This window comes from Paralichthys olivaceus, chromosome 24, assembly GCF_024713975.1.
Source record: "Paralichthys olivaceus isolate ysfri-2021 chromosome 24, ASM2471397v2, whole genome shotgun sequence".
Taxonomy (NCBI): domain Eukaryota; kingdom Metazoa; phylum Chordata; class Actinopteri; order Pleuronectiformes; family Paralichthyidae; genus Paralichthys; species Paralichthys olivaceus.
In genome coordinates this window covers 14,588,360-14,608,569 of record NC_091116.1, presented here as the reverse complement: position 1 = coordinate 14,608,569, position 20,210 = coordinate 14,588,360, and the positions used below count along the sequence as shown (strand labels likewise).

General features: G+C 45.3%; 2 protein-coding genes across 4 annotated transcripts; one reads left to right on the top strand and one right to left on the bottom strand.

Moving 5' to 3' along the window:
* Window positions 1-279: 279 nt before the first annotated feature.
* On the bottom strand, window positions 280-15,232 carry LOC109648281 (formimidoyltransferase-cyclodeaminase). Of its 2 annotated transcripts, XM_069521111.1 has the most exons (15): window positions 15,093-15,232; window positions 6,044-6,175; window positions 5,539-5,722; window positions 5,265-5,393; window positions 5,086-5,174; window positions 4,778-4,957; window positions 4,552-4,689; window positions 4,318-4,449; window positions 4,180-4,241; window positions 3,883-4,009; window positions 3,641-3,802; window positions 1,881-1,924; window positions 1,523-1,661; window positions 911-1,006; window positions 280-838 (listed from the first exon to the last, which is right to left on the bottom strand). In XM_069521111.1, the coding sequence occupies exons 2-15, from the start codon at window positions 6,095-6,097 to the stop codon at window positions 755-757; spliced, it is 1,620 nt and encodes a 539-aa protein (XP_069377212.1). In that variant the 5' UTR covers window positions 6,098-6,175; window positions 15,093-15,232; the 3' UTR covers window positions 280-754. The 2 variants fall into 2 exon arrangements, with proteins under 2 accessions (XP_069377212.1, XP_069377211.1); XM_069521110.1 differs by lacking the exon at window positions 15,093-15,232 and having other exon boundaries at window positions 6,044-6,217.
* adgrg7.1 (adhesion G protein-coupled receptor G7, tandem duplicate 1) lies at window positions 7,054-19,022 on the top strand. 2 transcript variants are annotated; one of them, XM_069521037.1, is made up of 16 exons: window positions 7,054-7,184; window positions 7,292-8,599; window positions 8,776-8,880; window positions 8,954-9,063; window positions 9,550-9,690; window positions 9,787-9,875; window positions 10,135-10,283; window positions 10,692-10,805; window positions 10,941-11,128; window positions 12,109-12,261; window positions 12,369-12,481; window positions 12,782-13,116; window positions 13,988-14,069; window positions 14,179-14,337; window positions 15,109-15,226; window positions 15,351-19,022. In XM_069521037.1, exons 1-16 carry the CDS (start codon window positions 7,151-7,153, stop codon window positions 15,567-15,569), a joined length of 3,417 nt encoding a protein of 1,138 aa, XP_069377138.1. In that variant the 5' UTR covers window positions 7,054-7,150; the 3' UTR covers window positions 15,570-19,022. The 2 variants fall into 2 exon arrangements, 1 of the variants encoding a protein (XP_069377138.1); XR_011240364.1 differs by lacking the exons at window positions 13,988-14,069; window positions 14,179-14,337 and having other exon boundaries at window positions 15,351-15,490.
* Window positions 19,023-20,210: the final 1,188 nt, after the last annotated feature.

The window sequence follows — 20,210 nt, the reverse complement described above, 5'->3', positions numbered from 1 at the left end:
CCTTAGGACAATGTTCAGTCATTTTCTCATAGACATACAGTCTCCCTCTTCTGGTCAGACAGAGAATTTCAGACACCTCCACATTGGCTTCTCCCATGACCAACAAGCTAACTAACCAACCAGCTAACTAACCAACTCACTTACCAACCAGCTAACTGACCAACAAGCTAACTAACCAACTCACTAACATTCTGATGGAGGTAATAACTGATTCAAACCAAACTGATGAGAAACACTTGAACAAACATCAGAGAGAGAAGAACGAGCTGAAACCGCAGAAACATTTTTACACATGTATTTATTTGATGTTTGAGTTAATGGAAGTAACTGTGATGTTGAAGATTTATTATTTATTTAAATGTTTTTATTTGATGAATCTGTTACAACTGAGAGACGACGTCATGTCACATGACTCAGACGTAAAAATAAGTCAGTAACTACTCCAGTCAGAGTAATGTAACTAATGTAACTACTCCAGTCAGAGTAATGTAACTAATGTAACTACTCCAGTCAGACTAATGTAACTAATCCAGTCTGAGTAATCCAAATACTCCAGTCAGATTACTGTGGTACAGTATTTCCCTCTGAAATGTAGTGAAATAATAATTGAAGTAATAACTGAAGTACCTCTCAGTTGAAGTTGAGTAAATGTACTTAGTTAGTCAGTAACCAACAGCTAACAAATAAGTTTAGATCAAATCAGTATGGATTTTATAGACGTGGCAGCGGCGGTGTCCTCTCAGATCTGACGTCTTCACTTCCTCTGGTCAGCTGCAGCGAGGATGGCGGTGGCGGCGTCCTTGGCGTCCTGCAGTAACGTGGAAGCTCTCTGCTGAGTCTGAGACACAGAACAAGTCGTTGATGGTCACAGTCGATTTACAGGCGAGCGACACAGAGAACAAACACTCACAGCTGCGGTGAAGGCGTCATCTGTGATGTCACGGAGGTTGATCATCACGTTGTAGTATGCTCCGTAAACCGCTGCCTCCAGAGCTTTAGCCGCCACCTGGAAAAAACAAACTGGAGTTACCGCACTGCGATTGTATGACTCCGCCAAACAGGCCACCAGGATCTTTGACTGCCGAAATCCGATCAGTTAGTCAGTGACTCTAATGTTTGTAGTAAACTTGAGGACATTCTCTCTAGCTGATCTTATATATCGTGTTCAAGAGAAACAACAGGACACCGTGACCTTTGACCTTTCACTACCGAAGTGAAATCCAAGCTCAAGTCTCACCCGAGAGTCAGAGTCTCACTCGAGCGTCAGAGTCTCACCCGAGCGTCAGAGTCTCACCCGAGAGTCAGAGTCTCACTCGAGCGTCAGAGTCTCACCCGAGAGTCAGAGTCTCACCCGAGAGTCAGAGTCTCACTCGAGCGTCAGAGTCTCACCCGAGCGTCAGAGTCTCACCCGAGCGTCAGAGTCTCACCCGAGCGTCAGAGTCTCACCCGAGCGTCAGAGTCTCACCCGAGAGTCAGAGTCTCACTCGAGCGTCAGAGTCTCACCCGAGCGTCAGAGTCTCACCTGAGCATCAGATTTGCAGGCAATGTTTCCGTAGACGACCATTTCCTTAAGAGACGGCCAGAGGACGTTGATCCTCTCAGCCAGAGCCAATGGGACGCTGACAGCTCGCTGTAGACCGTCCTGCATCGCAGCTTCTCTCCTAACACACACAAAAACAAACACGACACAAAATAAACACAACACACACAATACAACCACAACACACACAATACAAACACAATACAAACACAATACAAACACAACACAATACAAACACAACAAACACAACACAATACAAACACAATATAAACATAACACACACAATATAAACACAACACAAACACAACACACACAGTAAACTCTTCTTTCAAACTCGTACCTTTGAACTTCATCTTTCGTTGTCTTCGGCATCTTCAGCGCCACCTGGAACAGACAAACAGACCGCGTTTGATCACATGATGGTGGTGTGGGCGTGGATCGATGTTGGCGTGATGGTGGTGTGGGCGTGGATCGATGTTGGCGTGATGGTGGTGTGCGCGTGATGGTGGTGTGGGCGTGGATCGATGTTGGCGCGATGGTGGTGTGGGCGTGGATCGATGTTGGCGTGATGGTGGTGTGGGCGTGGATCGATGTTGGCGTGATGGTGGTGTGGGCGTGGATCGATGTTGGCGTGATGGTGGTGTGGGCGTGGATCGATGTTGGCGTGATGGTGGTGTGGGCGTGGATCGATGTTGGCGTGATGGTGGTGTGGGCGTGGATCGATGTTGGCGTGATGGTGGTGTGGGCGTGGATCGATGTTGGCGTGATGGTGGTGTGGGCGTGGATCGATGTTGGCGTGATGATGGTGTGGGCCTGGACCGATGTTGGCGTGATGGTGGTGTGGGCGTGGATCGATGTTGGCGTGATGGTGGTGTGCGCGTGATGGTGGTGTGGGCGTGGATCGATGTTGGCGTGATGGTGGTGTGGGCGTGGATCGATGTTGGCGCGATGGTGGTGTGGGCGTGGATCGATGTTGGCGCGATGGTGGTGTGGGCGTGGATCGATGTTGGCGTGATGGTGGTGTGGGCGTGGATCGATGTTGGCGTGATGTTGGTGTGGGCGTGGATCGATGTTGGCGTGATGATGGTGTGGGCCTGGACCGATGTTGGCGTGATGGTGGTGTGGGCGTGGATCGATGTTGGCGTGATGGTGGTGTGGGCGTGGATCGATGTTGGCGTGATGGTGGTGTGGGCGTGGATCGATGTTGGCGTGATGGTGGTGTGGGCGTGGATCGATGTTGGCGTGATGATGGTGTGGGCCTGGACCGATGTTGGCGTGATGGTGGTGTGGGCGTGGATCGATGTTGGCGTGATGGTGGTGTGGGCGTGGATCGATGTTGGCGTGATGGTGGTGTGGGCCTGGACCGATGTTGGCGTGATGGTGGTGGGGGCGTGGATCGATGTTGGCGTGATGGTGGTGTGGGTGTGGATCGATGTTGGCGTGATGGTGGTGTGCGCGTGATGGTGGTGTGGGCGTGGATCGATGTTGGCGTGATGGTGGTGTGGGCGTGGATCGATGTTGGCGTGATGGTGGTGTGGGCGTGGATCGATGTTGGCGTGATGGTGGTGTGGGCGTGGATCGATGTTGGCGTGATGGTGGTGTGGGCGTGGATCGATGTTGGCGTGATGATGGTGTGGGCCTGGACCGATGTTGGCGTGATGGTGGTGTGGGCGTGGATCGATGTTGGCGTGATGGTGGTGTGGGCGTGGATCGATGTTGGCGTGATGGTGGTGTGGGCGTGGATCGATGTTGGCGTGATGGTGGTGTGGGCGTGGATCGATGTTGGCGCGATGGTGGTGTGGGCGTGGATCGATGTTGGCGTGATGGTGGTGTGGGCGTGGATCGATGTTGGCGTGATGGTGGTGTGGGCGTGGATCGATGTTGGCGTGATGGTGGTGTGGGCGTGGATCGATGTTGGCGTGATGGTGGTGTGGGCGTGGATCGATGTTGGCGTGATGGTGGTGTGGGCGTGGATCGATGTTGGCGTGATGGTGGTGTGGGCGTGGATCGATGTTGGCGTGATGGTGGTGGGGGCGTGGACCGATGTTGGCGTGATGGTGGTGGGGGCGTGGATTGATGGTGGTCATGGCGTCTCCTCACCAGGTAGCTGTTAAAGGCGTTGGAGTCGGCGTCCACCATGAGCAGCAGCTCGTCCGTGGCCTGATGAAAGGGAGGAATCAGCCTCCTCATGACACCGTCCAGGTTCTCAAACTGCCTCTTCCCGTATGTCATCTGACCCACCATCGCCCCTAGCGCCGCCCCCTGCAGGATGCATAAGACACAACACCGTCACCAAGGTGTTTGCAGGTAGCCATGTCTCACACTGAGTCAGAAACTGGTACCAGAGCAGCGATAGCAGCAGACACAGATCCTCCACCAGGAGCCGCCGTCCGAGCTCCGACCCTCTGAACGAACTGCTGCAGAGACAGAGACACGAGCCGCGAGTCGTCCTGTGACCTCACCATGTACCTGCACAGGTAAACACCCGAGTTTCACCAGACTGAACCAGTCAGCTGCTGATAATCTGTCGGATCTAAAACTGTTTCTTGTGATGTTCTGACACTTTCGGCTCGTAGAGATCTGATCAAATGAATGTGGACAGTCCATATCAGGTAGGAAATCTAACAAAGTGAGCTCACTCTATGATTCGCTCCTTCGGGTTGAACGGACCCAGAGAGTCAAGGCCAAGTTTAGTGATCACCTGGAGACACAGAGACACAAACATTATGATCATGTGACTTAAGACGACAGTTACAGACGGAGACTCATCAGCTGACCAGGCGGATTTTGTGCTCTTCTTCGATGACGAACAGTTGCTCTTTGTGGATGTAGAAGTCTGCAGCGTCCAGCAGAGCCTTCAGAGGGATGAGGCCGACGATCTGAGAGCCGACCACCGGCAGCTTTAGGTCCTGGACACAAAACAACACGTTTCCCATCAGTCGTTCACAAGCATTAACATGAATATAAACATTGTTACAACTCCCTTCTCTGAACCCGTGTCGACCTCTGACCTCAGCGCCCCTGCAGATCTCCTGGTACACGGTGTGGAGGGGCGTCAGCTCATAGTCCAGGATGTTGGTGGACACCTGAGCGACGTTGGCCTCGTCCAGGTACCAGCCCATACCCTGCACCTTCTTCAGCAGCCCAGGCTGCTCCATAAACACCAAAGAAGAAGACATCATCAGAGACATTTTCTTTGGAGATAAATGTCAGTAAACTCAGACTCCCAGCATGCACCTGGTCTTTCCCTCGGCCCTGCTCCCTGATGTCCAGAGCGATGCGATGAGCCTGTTCTTTGGTGGCGATCAGGTTCACGTTGTAAGCAATGAGAAACTTGCGTGCGCCGGTAACCGTGGCCCCCCACGCCGGTACGAAGTCCGCAGGGCCAAAGTCAGGGGCCCATTCATTTTGTTTCAACTGGACAAATAATATCAAATGAATTTGACTTTCTGGACTTTTATTTTGAAAATACTGTTTCCTCTTCCTTCAATAGAGGATCTTGAGGAGCGATGATCTGTTCGGAGTGATTTTGTGGAGACAGTTACCTTCTCAGGTAAAGCTTCGTACTCTCCGGCTCTCACTGCAGGGAGACTCCTCCTCGTCTCTTGTCTCGCTGCTTCGCCATAAAGATAAACTGGGACAGGAAACAACGAGTCACACCTTTCATTCATGATTTAACTTATTTATAATATCTGATAAAAGTTTGATGTCGACGTCTTCTCACCAGGAACGTTAAGCATTTCTGCCAGTTTCTGTCCGAATACGGTGGCACAGTGGACACAGTCGTCCATGGTGACGTTCTGGACGGGGATGAAGGGACAGACGTCCAGCGCTCCAGTCCGAGGGTGTTCACCTGAGCACACACACACACACACACACACACACACACACACACACACACACACACACACACACACACACACACACACACACACACACACATCAACACTTCCTGTTGCGTCACAGCTGTTGGCGTGTGGCTGCAGGGCCTCACTGACCTGAGTGTCGGCTCATGTCAATGAGGCTGAAGGCCTGACGGGCAGCGTTCAGCGCCCCCTCCACCACCGCCTCAGGAGAACCCACGAAGGTGTAGACGGTGCGGTTAGTGGAGGCTCCGGGGTCGACATCCAGCAGGCTGCAGCCGATGGTGCTGGAGATGGCCGCCGAGATGGCGTCGATCACCTGAGATTAAAAATAAAGTTCTATTCTGTCTGTGTGAAACACTGAGGAACGTTTGAAACATCTGGTTAAATCAAACTGAATTTTATTTTGAAGTCTGGTGATGATTGACTTCTTCCTGTCACTGAGTAAACGATGTGAACTGAACCGGTTTAACTATTGGACAGAACAAACAGGTCAAAGGTCAAACTTCAGTTCCACACAGTTCCTGAGACTTTCAATAAAAATCATCTCAATGTCCACCGACAAGAATCTTCTTCATCAGCTGAGAGAGTCGTTGATTATCACTGATCAATAAATACAATTTAAATCAGAATCACTGACCTCTCGGCTTCGACCCTCGGAGAAGTTTGGGACACACTCGACCAGCTGAGCCATGACGTTTGCAGACTGAAGAAGAAACACCAGAGTCCGAGCTCATCTACTGACGCCCCCCATCACACCACGCCTCCGCCACTGCCCCCGACCAGCAGATAAATCATCAACAGCTGTTAATGATTGATCACGCTGCCCCCCGCAGGACACACACTGCAACACAGAGTCTGCTCACTTCTAAACTTCAAAGATGCAACAGAGGATAAATCAATAATAAAATCAATAAGATACAGAGAACGACAGTGATGATAAAAAACAAAGAGCAAAATCAGCATGAGACAGAGCTGATCACTGATCAACACAATGGTCCAGAGCACTTTGAACTGATCAATGATCTGCTGACAACGTGGGATCGATCAGGACTAAATGATCTGATCGATCAGTTCAAGTCCAACACGCGCACACACACACACAGTGTTTGTTGCAGGAGGTCAAAGGTCAGTTTCTGATTAGTTTTACTGAGTCCGTTTTTACCAACAACACTTTCAAAACTCAATTCAAATATATTGTCCCCCTCAGAGCTTGAACAGTGAGCGACCGACAGATTATTATTCGAGCAGAGTTTCTCCGATGACAGCGCGAGAACCTTTTAAAGAAAATATGTTTTCATTAGTAAATTAATTTTTAACATATCTGCACAGGTTACAACTCTGATTTAATCTAATCTGATTCCTCAGAGGAAAAAGGTTTCACATGAATTATCACCACGTTATTGCATGAATAGTAATAATTATTTGTCCTTTTATCGACTTACTGCCTGTTGTTATTTTAGTTCTGAGTAAAAATAAAACCAGTATTGAAGTGAAATTCAGTTTTTAACACCAGAGGTTTTGTGGATTTGAGGAGAAGTGAAGCCGACTTTTTAAATTAAACCTTGATAAAACAACAAATGAGTCCAGGCTCCTATAAACAGAATCTTATCAGTTAATAAAGTGCCTGAGGTGCAGAGGTGTGTCACTGTCAGTTAATGACGAACCTTTATGATTTTATTGTGCAGCTGTGGATGAACTTGACTTTCAGTCTGAGACACTTCGTGATCTGCAGCCGAGCAACAACATGGACGTCTGCTTTTTACTCTGCATCATTCTGGGTAAGAAACAACATAGAATTACAATTACTCATAACTCATATTCAAGTGTCGTGAATATATACATGGAAATAATTATTATATCTTATTAATGTGTCTCCTCATCACAGCTTCTACGACTGAAGCTCAGTACAAGACATCAGCAACGACTATCCCTGAGATGTTTCTGACTACTGCAAATACTACTCCGTCCACTGCAAATACTATTACTGCTGCTGCTCTCTCCACTGCTAATACTACTACTCCTGCTACTACTCTCTCCACTGCTAATACTACTACTCCTGCTACTACTCTCTCCACTGCTAATACTACTACTCTCTCCACTGCTAATACTACTACTCCTGCTACTACTCTCCCCACTGCTAATACTACTACACCTGCTACTATTATTCCTGATACTACTACTTCTACTACTTCTACTACTCTCTTCCCTACTACTTCTACTACTCTCTTCCCTACTACTTCTACTACTCTCTTCCCTACTACTTCTACTACTACTCCTGCTACTACTACTCTGTTCACAACTGCTGCTACTACTACTACTACTCTCTCCCCTACTGCTTCTACTACTACTCCTGCTCCTTCTCCTTCTATTCCTGCTACTACTACTACTCCTGCTACTACTCTCTCCCCTACTGCTTCTACTACTACTACTACTACTACTACTCCTGCTACTACTCTCTCCACTGCTACTACTACTACTACTACTACTACTACTACTACTCCTGCTACTACTCTCTCCACTGCTACTACTACTACTCCTGCTACTACTCTCTCCACTGCTAATACTACTACTACTACTACTACTACTACTCCTGCTACTACTCTCTCCACTGCTACTACTACTACTACTACTACTACTACTACTCCTGCTACTACTCTCTCCACTGCTACTACTACTACTCCTGCTACTACTCTCTCCACTGCTACTACTACTACTACTACTACTACTACTACTCCTGCTACTACTCTCTCCACTGCTACTACTACTACTACTACTACTACTACTACTCCTGCTACTACTCTCTCCACTGCTACTACTACTACTACTACTACTACTACTACTCCTGCTACTACTCTATCCACTGCTAATACTACTACTCCCACCACTGCTAATACTACTACTCTCTCCCCTACTGCTTCTACTACTACTACTACTACTACTCCTGCTACTACTCTCTCCACTGCTAATACTACTACTCCTGTTACTACTCTCTCCACTGCTAATACTACTACTCCCACCACTGCTAATACTACTACTCTCTCCCCTACTGCTTCTACTACTACTACTACTCCTGCTACTACTCTCTCCACTGCTAATACTACTCGTCCTCCTCTGGTGTGTGAAAATGGAGGGAAGTTATCGGACGGAGTTTGCCTCTGTGGTGACGACTGGGGCGGAGACACGTGCTCTGAAGGTACGATTAGGATCAATTAGAAAACGAGATTTAACAAACGAACTCGTTTACTTGACCAACACTTTGGATTTAACTGAATATCACAGCTTGTGGGAGCTTTCACTCTTCTTTTACTGTGTTTTTTTAACTGTGGATTCAAACTGTTGACATCAGCTCCATCAAATGTTTCCACTTAGCAAATTTCTGCAAAGCCGTTATTCTAGAAGGACTCAAATTCCCACGCACACCTGTTAGCTGGTTCTCGTATTCTGAGGAAGTCTGTGCCGAAGGAACCAGCGCTGGTGAGTTTCAAAAATATATTATGGTATTACAGTGTAGTTGTATCGTAACACACTGGTGAGTTTTTCCATGCAGCTGGAAAACCTCAGGGTGCCACCAGATGTTCCAACAACAATGGATTACTGGGATTCCAAAAGCCACAGCTTCTCCGGTGTGACCAGACGCTCAGCGACATTCTGCAAAATGTATGAAATAGTTTTTACAGTTCAAACGTTTTTTAAACTATCAGGTGTGAACGTCCAGCATATGAAGACGACCAATGACCATACATGACCACGTAGAAATAAAGTGAAACTATCTCAGATATGATCGCCGCCATCTTGTGCTGACGACATCTATTGAGTCAGTTTGTGCTTCAGTGATTGGATCAGTGTCGGCTGTCAATCATGACGACTCAGCCTGTTTATGTTTCATCAAATAACTGATTCAAACCAAACTGATCAGAAACACTTGAACAAACATCAGTGAGAGAAGAACGAACATCTTTGACAAACATATTTCATTTCTGCTTTGGTTTTCTCTGTTTGATATTGTCCCATCTGCTAACAGGAGGAGGGGTTAATGAGCTGTACTGCCGTCAGCCACCAGGGGGGTGATTAAGATGATTTGGCTTCACTTTGAGGAGCCGTCATGTGGTCCATCTTTACTTACAGATGTCTTTTGTCTCTCAGCTCACCACTGTGGGAAATCCTGAGATGTTAGCGACTAGCGCTCAAATTCTGACGTCCAGACCTGAAGAGCTGACGACTGAAGACGTGACGGCGGCCGCTGAGATCGCCAACACACTGCTGCTGTCTCCAAACGCCACAGAGGTATCAACCATCGCTTTAAACAAAAGACACAGGATTTTATCTGAGTTTCAAACATCTAGAGTTACGGGATATTTTCAACTACTGTTTGTGTTGCAGAGTGTCAGGATGTCAGCAATAGCCACAGTCAGTCAGCTGCTCAACGCCAGCACTCTGGACAACGCCGAGGAAAACAACGCCACTCTGAGGTCAACTAACTTTTCTCTACAAAGATTTCTTATCACACAAAGCTATATAAAATATAGTCAAATATATGTATATGTTTCGAGGGTTTGTTTGTGGCTTCCTCTTTCTTGGATTTTGAAGCTGATGGTCACAGAAACATTAAGCTAAATCTGTAGATGAGAGTCTGGAGGTCCAGAGTTCAACATGAATCACCAACACGCTGGGTTCAGTTGGTATTTGACTTGAGCTCCAGGGTTTTATTCTCATATTTTTAATGTGCAGCCTGACGCTGACTCTGGATCAGCTGTCTCTGAGTCTCAGCTCTGACCTGAGAACGTCCAGGTCTCAGATGGTTCAACCGAACCTGGTGCTGCAGTCGACTCAAGTGGCTGCTGCCGACACTCAAGGAGTCCAGTTCACGTCGCTCACAGGTCAGTGACAAACTGATTCTGCTTCAAAAGTTCCAGATGGTTGTTAGATTGCGTTTCCACTGGGTTAGGTTGGGGAGATTAATTCTAATCCAGTCCACCAGGTGGTGGCAACGCAGAAGACTAACATTGTTAATGTCGCTAAATAAACCAAGCAACACAGCGGTAAACATGGAGATTCAGATCCAGCAGCTGTTGATCAGAAAAGAGAAGAGGAACAAAGTGTATTTAAAACACCAGAAATGATCGACTTGAAATCAAGAAGCTGATTCTACGAGCTGTTGACTGAAATAACACACCATAGTTCTCAACCAATCAGGCATCTTCAGCATCTTCAAGCCCCACCCCAAAGCTACCTGGACGTGTGTTAAGTTTGTTTAATCATCACTAACATCTGTCGTCTTGTTTCAGGAACATCTGGCAATTTTGTACCTGATCGGATTCAGCTGAACACCAACACGTCAACCGTTGTGGTGGAAAACGGGTTCAAAGCCGACGCCCTGATATACATAAAGTTTCCACCAGGTGAGTCCTCTGCACTGGAGACATTTCACAGAGTCACATATCAGCAGACACTGTAACTATTGTCAGGCTCAAGTGAAACAACAGTCTCAACTCTGCCGTGTGCTGTGTGACTAACATGCGAATTTGTTTCTGAAGATGCTGCAGACAGAAATCAGAAGCAGTCACACATCTCCGTGGGTTTTGTCCTCTACCAGAACGATCGTTTTTTCAGGTCGGCGCTCTACAAGAGACGTCACACCACCATCAGGGTCCTGTCGGCCAGCGTCAAAGGACAGAGGCACAGAGTGGTGCCGCAGCATGTGGAGATGATGTTCACACCAACGGTAAGAAAACCTTATTCCTCATGTGTCTTATCGTTGATGGTGAAACCAAGTAAATTCAAGAGCTTCTTGAAGATAAAGAGCGACGCACCTTCTCTGATATCATCTAACAGCTTGTTGAACCATCTACCAATCACACAGCAGAGCAGTCTGGTCTGTGATTGGCTCGTAAGAAGGGACGGAAAAGCCAGACGATGCTCCTCAGAGGAAATGAATAATGGAGAAGGTGCAAGTATGATTGAATACAGACCCAAAGTTGCTCTATATTCTCATTTCTCCGGTTTCTGAAGATGGTGACTCTTTCACCTCAGTATCTTATCCTCAGACAAATGTCTTTATGACAGGTCAGACAAAAACTGAGTGAGAGGTTAATGTGTATTCCATTGGAACGATTTATGGTCATTTATGGCGTCTTTAATCAGCTGGACGATTACAATCTATAGTGAAAGTAAAACCATAAGAATATCTGGTGCAGCCATGTTGGATCCATAACAGACAAAAACTGTTTGACTGAGGTTCTGTATGTGAGGACAAAGGTCTGATTCAGTGTCTCTGGACATGTTCTGGATCTTCTCCTGCAGCCTCCTAGTTAAACATCTGTAAAATGTCAGAGTGAGTCCATGAGAGAAAACAGCAGGAAAACCTCTGGAAGCTTCCCAGTGAGCGAGTGGACGTGAAACTGAAGAACACAAATGTCTCAGGATGAAGAAGAGGAGCCGTACACGTAGAAGACCTCAGCTTGGAAAGACGAGGAGGTTCCAGATGTTTTGGTGAAGAGGGCCGACGCTGTGTGGACGAGCTGTAAACAACAACACTGATCTTTACACAGCAGAGTTTAGACGTCATGTCCCGCCTCCTGCTGCTCTACAGGCTCCACCCCTCGTCTGAATGTCCCCACATGTTCCTGTTGTTGTGGACGAGTCGGACCCAGACAATCTTAAAAAATGCGAAATAAAGTAGAAGACTGTTATCCTCTATTTCAGTTAAAGGACGGGACGTCTCTGTACGATTTCGCCTGCGTCTCCTGGAACTACACTTTAGAAGACTGGAGCACCGCCGGCTGCTCCAAAGAAAATGCCTCAGACGGCGCCATGAGATGTTTCTGCAATCACACCACCAACTTCGCCGCTCTCCAGGTGAGTGTCACGACTGTGCATCGACACGTTCTCCAGTTTCAAACTAAACTCCACTATATTTGAATGATGATGAAATAATTTAACATGATGAGATGATTGTGTTTCAGACCTTCATAGAGATTTACAAGTACGCTGAGGATCTGGGTTTGATTTCAATCTTAGGCTCTTCAGTCTCAGTCCTTGGTTTGGTTGTGACGGTCATCAGTGTCATAAAAGACAAGTAAGTTCCGTGTTGACATAGGTTCATCAATGATTAATCTGTGATGAGCGACATCCTGCTGCTGACACAACGGTCAAACTTATTTTCACCTTTACTTAACGACCTGATTCTTCTTCTACCACTAGAATTCAGTTATACAAAGAAAACATCAGATGGACATTTTAGAATAAACTTGTTGCTTTATGAAACAAATGTTTTATACTTTTAAATAATCATTTTACGTTGTTCTCAAACAACTTCATTCTTGCATAATGACTATTTTGTAATTTCTATCAACCTCATGTTCTTGATTTTGAAAAGGAAGTCACTTCAGAAGAACCCGGAGGTAAAGGTCGCCCTCCTGAGCATCTGCAGCAGCCTGCTCAGCTTCATCATCAGCTTCCTCTCTGGAGCTGTTCAGTCAGAAAAAGCGGACGATAAGTTCCCGATCGTCACCCAGTCCAACGACATTCCATCCACTGACGAACACAAGGAACCGGACCGCATGTCATGTACCTTGGTGGCTATTCTGCTCCACTTCTCCCTGCTGGCGACGTTCATGTGGATCAGCTTGTATGGTCATCTGATGGTGAAGCTGCAGAAGGACTCCAGACCGCCTCAGTACTGGACTAAACTCAGCTTTACTCTCGGATGGGGTACGTCATTAGAGGAGTAATTCACATCTTAGGACACAGATTGTGATGTCATACGTAGACGCGCTGCCGCACAGCTCAGGCAGCTACTAACAAAAACCTGGTTTCAGGACTCTCCACGCCTGGTTTGTTTCAGAACTTCAGACTCCTGCAGTCTTCACCTCCGACGATATAATGTTTGAACCACAAGGTCGTTCATTTGGTGCATTTGAACTAGTGTGGAGTACTGTAGTACTGTAGTACTATGGAGTACCGTGGAATACTGTAGTACTGTGGAGTACTGAGGAGTACGTAGTACTGAGGAGTACTCTAGTACTGTGAAGTACTGTAGTACTGTAGTACTGTGAAGTACTGTAGTACTGTAGTACTGTGAAGTACTGTAGTACTGTAGTACTGTGAAGTACTGTAGTACTGTGGAATACGGTAGTGCTGAGGAGTACTGTAGTACTGTGAAGTACTGTGGAATACGGTAGTGCTGAGGAGTACTGTAGTACTGTGAAGTACTGTGGTACTGAGGAGTAGGGTAGTACTGAGGAGTACTGTGGTACTGAGGAGTAGGGTAGTACTGAGGAGTACTGTAGTACTGTGGAATACGGTAGTACTGAGGAGTACTGTAGTACTGTGAAGTACTTTGGTACTGAGGAGTAGGGTAGTACTGAGGAGTACTGAGGAGTACTGTAGTACTGTGGAATACGGTAGTACTGAGGAGTACTGTAGTACTGTGAAGTACTGTGCCTGAAGGTGGTAATGCTGCTAGCAATACCATCATGATGTTACCATGGCAACCAGATGAGGCTCTTCAACAGAACGACTGAATACGTTATTTAAATTGCAGAAAACTTTTAAACAGTTGTTGAACTTTGTGTTGTCTCAGGACTCCCTGCCGTTGTCGTGGGGATCACACTGGCTGTCACCTATCGCCCGGACAATCCTCTGGCGTACAGACAAGAGGAATTGTGGGTCCTTCGTGATTATTTTCACTCATTTCTATTTGAACATTACTTAAGTGTCTGGTTGAACCTTCAGAGTTTCAAATTCTCATTCATGATTTGTTTGAACCTGTAGTTGTTGGCTCGCAGCTCTGGACAAGAACAAACACTTTGACTTTGGGAAACCGATGTTCTGGGGTTTCATCCTTCCAAGCACTTTGATCCTCATCTACAATTTCATCATTTTGACTCGCATCTCTCTGAGGACGTGCAGGAAACGTCCCTGCCCGTCCAGGTAAGACACAAAAACAGACATGTCATCATCCACAGATGGTTTGTGTGTCAAAGAACTAAAGTCCTAGTTTCAGTCTGATTCCAATCAAATCAGATTTTTTATGAATTTACCAGAAAATATCTTGGAGCTATTGAGAAGTAGCAGAATGTGATTTGCATTTGATACCAAAAACTTTTACTTTTTTACTTATTTCACTGAGCTGTCATTAATTTTGATTGGTTCAGGTTTGGAATGTGAAATATCTAGAAAGATTTGTTGTAATGATTCAATTTAAATCAATTTAAATTTGAGTCATGACCCGAGACCATAACAATCACAAACAACTTCTCATGCTTCATTAACCAACAGAAGAACAAATCTAAATGTCCTTCACAACCTGAGATTCTACTTGAACTTCTCATTTCACGTTTGGACCAGATGAAAATAGATTTTAATAGAAGTTTTAGAGAATGATCGTTGACTGTCTGTCCACCCGTTCCCTAAATAACTACTGATCAGACTGACTTAAAACTGAATGGCTGCAGTGTGGAGGACCTGAGGAACTCGACACAAATGTGATGCTCGTCAGAGACATACAACAACGTACAGGAGCATGGGGAGTCTCTGGTTCAATAAGGCTCCAGCAGATGGCAATGCAGCGCTGACTACTGAGGCAGATCATTCCAAAATCAAGAAAAAAAAGGAATTTATTCCAGAGAAACGTTGAGACAGAGGGTGGTGTGAACGTAGAGAAACAATTCATTTAACTCTCTGACCTTTTGTGCTCCACAGCTCCAGTTTTCCTATGGCAGTGTTAGTGGGTTTGTCTTTTGCTTTTGGATACATCATCCTCAACACCACAGACGATACAGTCTTCAGGGTTTTATTCGGCATCAGTGGCATCACACTGGTACGTCTGCTTCATCCTGCTCCCAATAACAAACAGGCAATGTTAGGTTGATCTGAACACTTCATGGCTTTTTTCAAACAAAATAAAGACACAACCTTCATCTTCCTGCTCTTTGTGCTTTCAGGGATTTCTATTTTTCATCCTCTTCACTGCCACAACGCCGTCCTTCAGAGACTCTGTCTCGGGCTCTGTCAAGTATGTCTCCTCGGTCAAGATGCCACCGGTCAACATCAAACTTTCAAGCAACAAGAAGTACAACTTGCAGAGGCCCAAGGAGAAGACCACCAGCCAAGACAGCTACAGATCCTTGAGTGAGGACACGTACGTCACCACACAACTGTAGGAACCTTTCAGTTCACTGGTGACAGATGTGAGACCTGAAGAACCTCTTCTGCTCAAAGACAAACACTGGACATGTGAACTCTGAAATTAACATCAAACATGGACGGAGATCCAGAGTGAAGCTCCATCAATCCACGGCAGCTTATTTAAAGAACAACTGATGATCAATAATCAGCAGGAACCTTTAACGAAGAATGAAATGAAGTATTACTCAGCTGCTCAACACTGATGCACTGAATTCACAGAAATCCAACTGGACACCAGGGGGCAGCCTTTAGTCTATTTTAAATCTCATGCATGTGACTGATGAATAATGTAATAATAACCCTCATTATAGGAAGTAAGTAATATAATGAACTGCAGCTTTTATTAATCTGAATTCTTCTGTTTCACTGAACATGACACCAACACAGCTGAATTATTGGATTATTGTGTTAAAGCAGATTAAGTTAGATTTCACTTTATCTCCAAACAAATAATGATCTCGATAAAATTGATTGATATCAGCTTCATTAAAATAATCAATAATTAAATAATTCTAAACTTCTTATGATCATTTACAAAACGCTGCATCATGTGTACTTTTGTTTTTCAGACATTGTGCCGTTGACACATTTTTACTGAAGTTAGATTTTATCATGAAGGAACTTGTATTTTACATTTATTCACAATGATCACGATGTTTGATGTGAAAATTGAGACAACTTGTGATGATATGGGATGTACATATAATTTGATATATTTTAGACTGATGACCTGATGTAAAGTGATATTACAGTTGACTCACAACAGGGTTTTAAATAAATGAATTATTGTAAATAATGACTGAACAATCGAGCTGGTTGAGGATGGTTTACAGCAGCCGATTAGTGAGCAGTAAACACAAGGATTTAAATCTCTGGGTATTTAAAACTGAGTCCGGTGAGGTTCAGCTTCTCTTTCATCCATGTTTATCATGTGTGACTGTGAAACTCACATGAAACTGTTTTCACATCTGATGTTACTTTGTGCTCATGCTGCTATAAACCACTTATTTCTAAATCAAAGTTGGTACGGTCCAACATTTCATGTCCAGTCATCCGTTCAGATGGAGTCAACCCAGCGCTGGTGTTTGAGAAACGCTGACCAAGCTCTTTAAATCCTTTAACGACCACATGTTCACTTTATTATCAGTCATTAATATTTTCAGGCCTGACCTCACAATGAGGACCCAGAGTCAGAGTCCAGCTGAAACTCTTAACGTTAAACTTGGGACTGAATCCTGGTGCAGGCATGAGAATCAGCTGCATCTTCTATTAAAAACGGTTTAATTCTCCTTTAACTTCAGGCTGCAGCTGCTGTCGAGGCTCAAACATCGAGAACGCTCCATTAATCTTCCTCCACTCAGGATTTCTCTGTTTCCCTTCAATGAACTCTGGTTATGAAGGTGAGACGAGAACAAACACGTGGATGAAGAAGAACAGGAGGTTTGATCGGAGTCACCGCTGATTCCTAACTTCTATTAGTTCAAACCTCCACCTTGCTAAAGCCTCAGTTTGTGTTCGGACTAAAACAAAAACCAGAGTTTTCAAACTAACACGAGAGCAGTTTACACAAGTCCCTCAAACAGAGGCTGGAAACTCTGCCAGGTGTAACCATAGCAACAGTGATGAGTTTTCAAACTAAAAGAAGTCACATGAATGTAGCCTGGGCTTGTGTGTTTCCAGGTAGGCGCCATGTGATTGCCATGGTTTTCTCGTGGTTTTCAGGGATTCAGGAGTCGTTGCTATCATTGGTTGACTCCTGCAGGTCTTACAGAGCAGTGACTGACTCCAGCCTGGTGGGGGCGTCATCAACCTCCTGTTGCGAGCGCACTGTGAAATCTCAGTTTCTCATCGTTCCTGAGAACAGACCCTGGACGTGGTCGCGTTCATTGGAACCAAGTTATGCAACGTTTGGTTCAGATGAGTTTGACTCTTCTCAGTTGCCGTAGCAGCTGTTTTGTCTTTGTGTGCGTTTCCTGATGGACGGACTGACTCATCCTCCGCTGGCTGGACGAGCTGACAATCGCACCATCACTGCGCCGCAGATTCTCTGACCTGAAACCTGAACATGTGACACGACATCAAACATCAGGACGGAGGTGAATTGAGATCATCGCACTAAGAACAGAATCTTGGCTGAAGCTGCGTTTGTCTCTAACGAGCTGGAACGTCTCATTACATCGTTGGACTCGACTCAGGAAAACTCCAGAGAATCCAGCAGCATCGTGAGTAACAGAGTGTTACCACGGCAACAGCTCAGCAGCATCCAAGAATTGCTGACGAAGTAGAGAGGGAGGATTTAGAAGAGAAACAGAAAAGATGATGTTCCCAGTTTGATGCTTCTACTGGTTCTGTTGTCGAGGGTCATGTGACCTCTGGAGCACGAGGGTTTTCCCACTGACTCTGTTGCTCTTTTTCTTGTGAGCGAGTGAAGAAGCTGATCCAGGATCAGTTTCTAAACTCAGCTGATGACTGACTGGACACTTCAGTCTTTGTTTTACACAGGAAACAGAAACTGAGTCTTTGGTACCTGCAAAGGTCAGAGGTCGTCTCTGCCGTCGCTCGACTTTGCAGATGATCCAGAAAACACAGCATGCTGAAAAAAAAGTAAACAAAGAACATCAGTTCATCTGTCTCTTCTTCTACTAATAGATTAGTGTTGGTAGTAAACACTGCCCCCTATAGTCAGTAACATCAATAAAGATACATCTGATGTTCTGAGGCTGAATCCACACGACTTTGTTTAAAAACTCATCACTGTTGCTACGGAAACGTATGGTGTCCACACTTCTCCAGAGTTTAAACGCTGCTCGACCCGTTTAAGTTTTAAAACTGCGGAGACAAAACACTCATGTGGACAGAGACGGCTTCAGTTGCAGTTAAACAGAGCAGTTGTGTGGATGAAGCTGCAGCGACAGCAGAAGTTAAAGTCAACTGTTGGTTTGTTTTCAAGCTTTTAAGTAAAGAGCCTGGAGATGATGTATATTAGGATTTGGCGAAATACGAATAAAAAGAGTTTGAAGCATCAGAAAAAGTCATTATTCCTCTTTACCCTGTAAAACGACACACGAGTCAATGTTACATAATCCATCCTGAAGTGACCCTCTGCTGCAGGGGGGTTGGTTTCCTCTGTGGGGGTGTGCAGGCGGGGTGGGTGGGACAGTCTGGAGCAGATTAAAGTTTCTCTGATGGATTTGACTGGAAGCACATGTGGAGCTAAAGTGTGTGGTTTGGTGACTTCATGAGTCCTGAACGGGGTTTTCCTCGTGTGTCCTCGGGCAGTTTTCAGAAAGCACATTTCACCACAGAAACCAGACACTCAGATACGAGCAGATTCACTTCTGAGAATCACAGTCAAACACAAACACTGATTCTTCTCCTCGTGTTCATCGTTCCGTGCTTTATTTACCTACCTTCTTTACTTCCCAGCATGCACTGCACCCAAGTGCTACTCTGATGCAGTGTTGAACCTGAAACACAAATTGAACAGTTGCATAGTGTTAATGCTGGATGTCTAACATTAGCATTAGCAGCTGTTACCAAACAAGCGTAAAGTACTAACAACACAGAGTAAAACTACTGCAGCTGTAGACTTAACTTTTATTTCACAAGATAAACTAGAAAAGATTCAAATGTATTTAAAGTAGAAAACTAATTCAGTTTTTGAGTTTTAATTATATTATTCACTGAATGTAGTATTGATATTAATAGATAACATGAATCATAAAATACATAGTACAAATATAGCAAGTACTTAGTTACATTACTACTATAAACTTTGAGTAACTGAGTATCATGTGTTCACGTGTGTCATGATGACCACCAGCCCATCTGCAGACTCTTACAGAACCAATCAGATGAGAGCCCCCTCCTCCTCTTCTTCTTCTTCCTCCTCCTACTACTACTCCTCCTCCTCCTCCTCTTCTTCATCTTCTTCTTCTTCTTCTTTGTCCTCTTCTACCTCCTCCTCCTCTAGAAACATGGACTTTATGTTCAGGGAATTGAAAGTGTATCAGTAAACATGTGTCGTCTTTAAAATTTATCGAAGTGACGGAGCAGGAAGAAGTTTTCTTTCTTCTGCAGTAAAACAAATGTCACGTCATAGATTTTATTTCGTGTTCAGATCAGTGAGCCTTCTTTATCTGCTCAAACGATCAGTTGGTGTTTTGTGGCCCTGCTTCGTGTCTGTCAGAGTAATCAGGGCAGTGGCCCCCCTGTGGGCCCCTGAGCTGACGGCTGTGATGATGTGTTCTGGTCGAGCTTCAGGCTTTTGTTTGAAACTCTGGAGTTTTTACAGAGAAGATCCACATTATCCTGCTTTATATCTGAATACTGTTCCTTCAAAATAAAAGTGATGGCTCAGTGACACCGAAGGAAACTTAAAAACATGACATCACAAGAGAGTCAGAAACATTTGACTGTAAAACAAACTGTGGAATTTAAAGTGTGGACCTGCAGCAGTGAAGTGTTTGTTTAACAGTAATGTACTCAGTGATAAACTCCAGAGGTTTGTTCCTGTGTCTGAGTCCCGCAGCGTTTCTGTGGCGAACACGTGTTTTAAATGCAGCAAGGTCGATTTTAACGACGGGAGGTCACGCTCGCTGCTCAAGGCCGAGACA

What these genes read in the sequence shown, in the direction of transcription:
- LOC109648281 (XM_069521111.1), bottom strand. Translation starts at nt 6,097, where the DNA reads ATGGCTCAGCTGGTCGAGTGTGTCCCAAACTTCTCCGAGGGTCGAAGC. An exon ending in AGGGCCGAGGGAAAGACCAG is followed by an intron (nt 4,690 to 4,777) that starts GTGCATGCTGGG and finishes TTTATGGAGCAG; the next exon opens with CCTGGGCTGCTGAAGAAGGT. An exon ending in CCGAAGGAGCGAATCATAGA is followed by an intron (nt 4,010 to 4,179) that starts GTGAGCTCACTT and finishes TTACCTGTGCAG; the next exon opens with GTACATGGTGAGGTCACAGG.
- adgrg7.1 (XM_069521037.1), top strand. Translation starts at nt 7,151, where the DNA reads ATGGACGTCTGCTTTTTACTCTGCATCATTCTGG. An exon ending in TCAGCGACATTCTGCAAAAT is followed by an intron (nt 9,064 to 9,549) that starts GTATGAAATAGT and finishes TTTGTCTCTCAG; the next exon opens with CTCACCACTGTGGGAAATCC. An exon ending in ATACATAAAGTTTCCACCAG is followed by an intron (nt 10,806 to 10,940) that starts GTGAGTCCTCTG and finishes TTGTTTCTGAAG; the next exon opens with ATGCTGCAGACAGAAATCAG.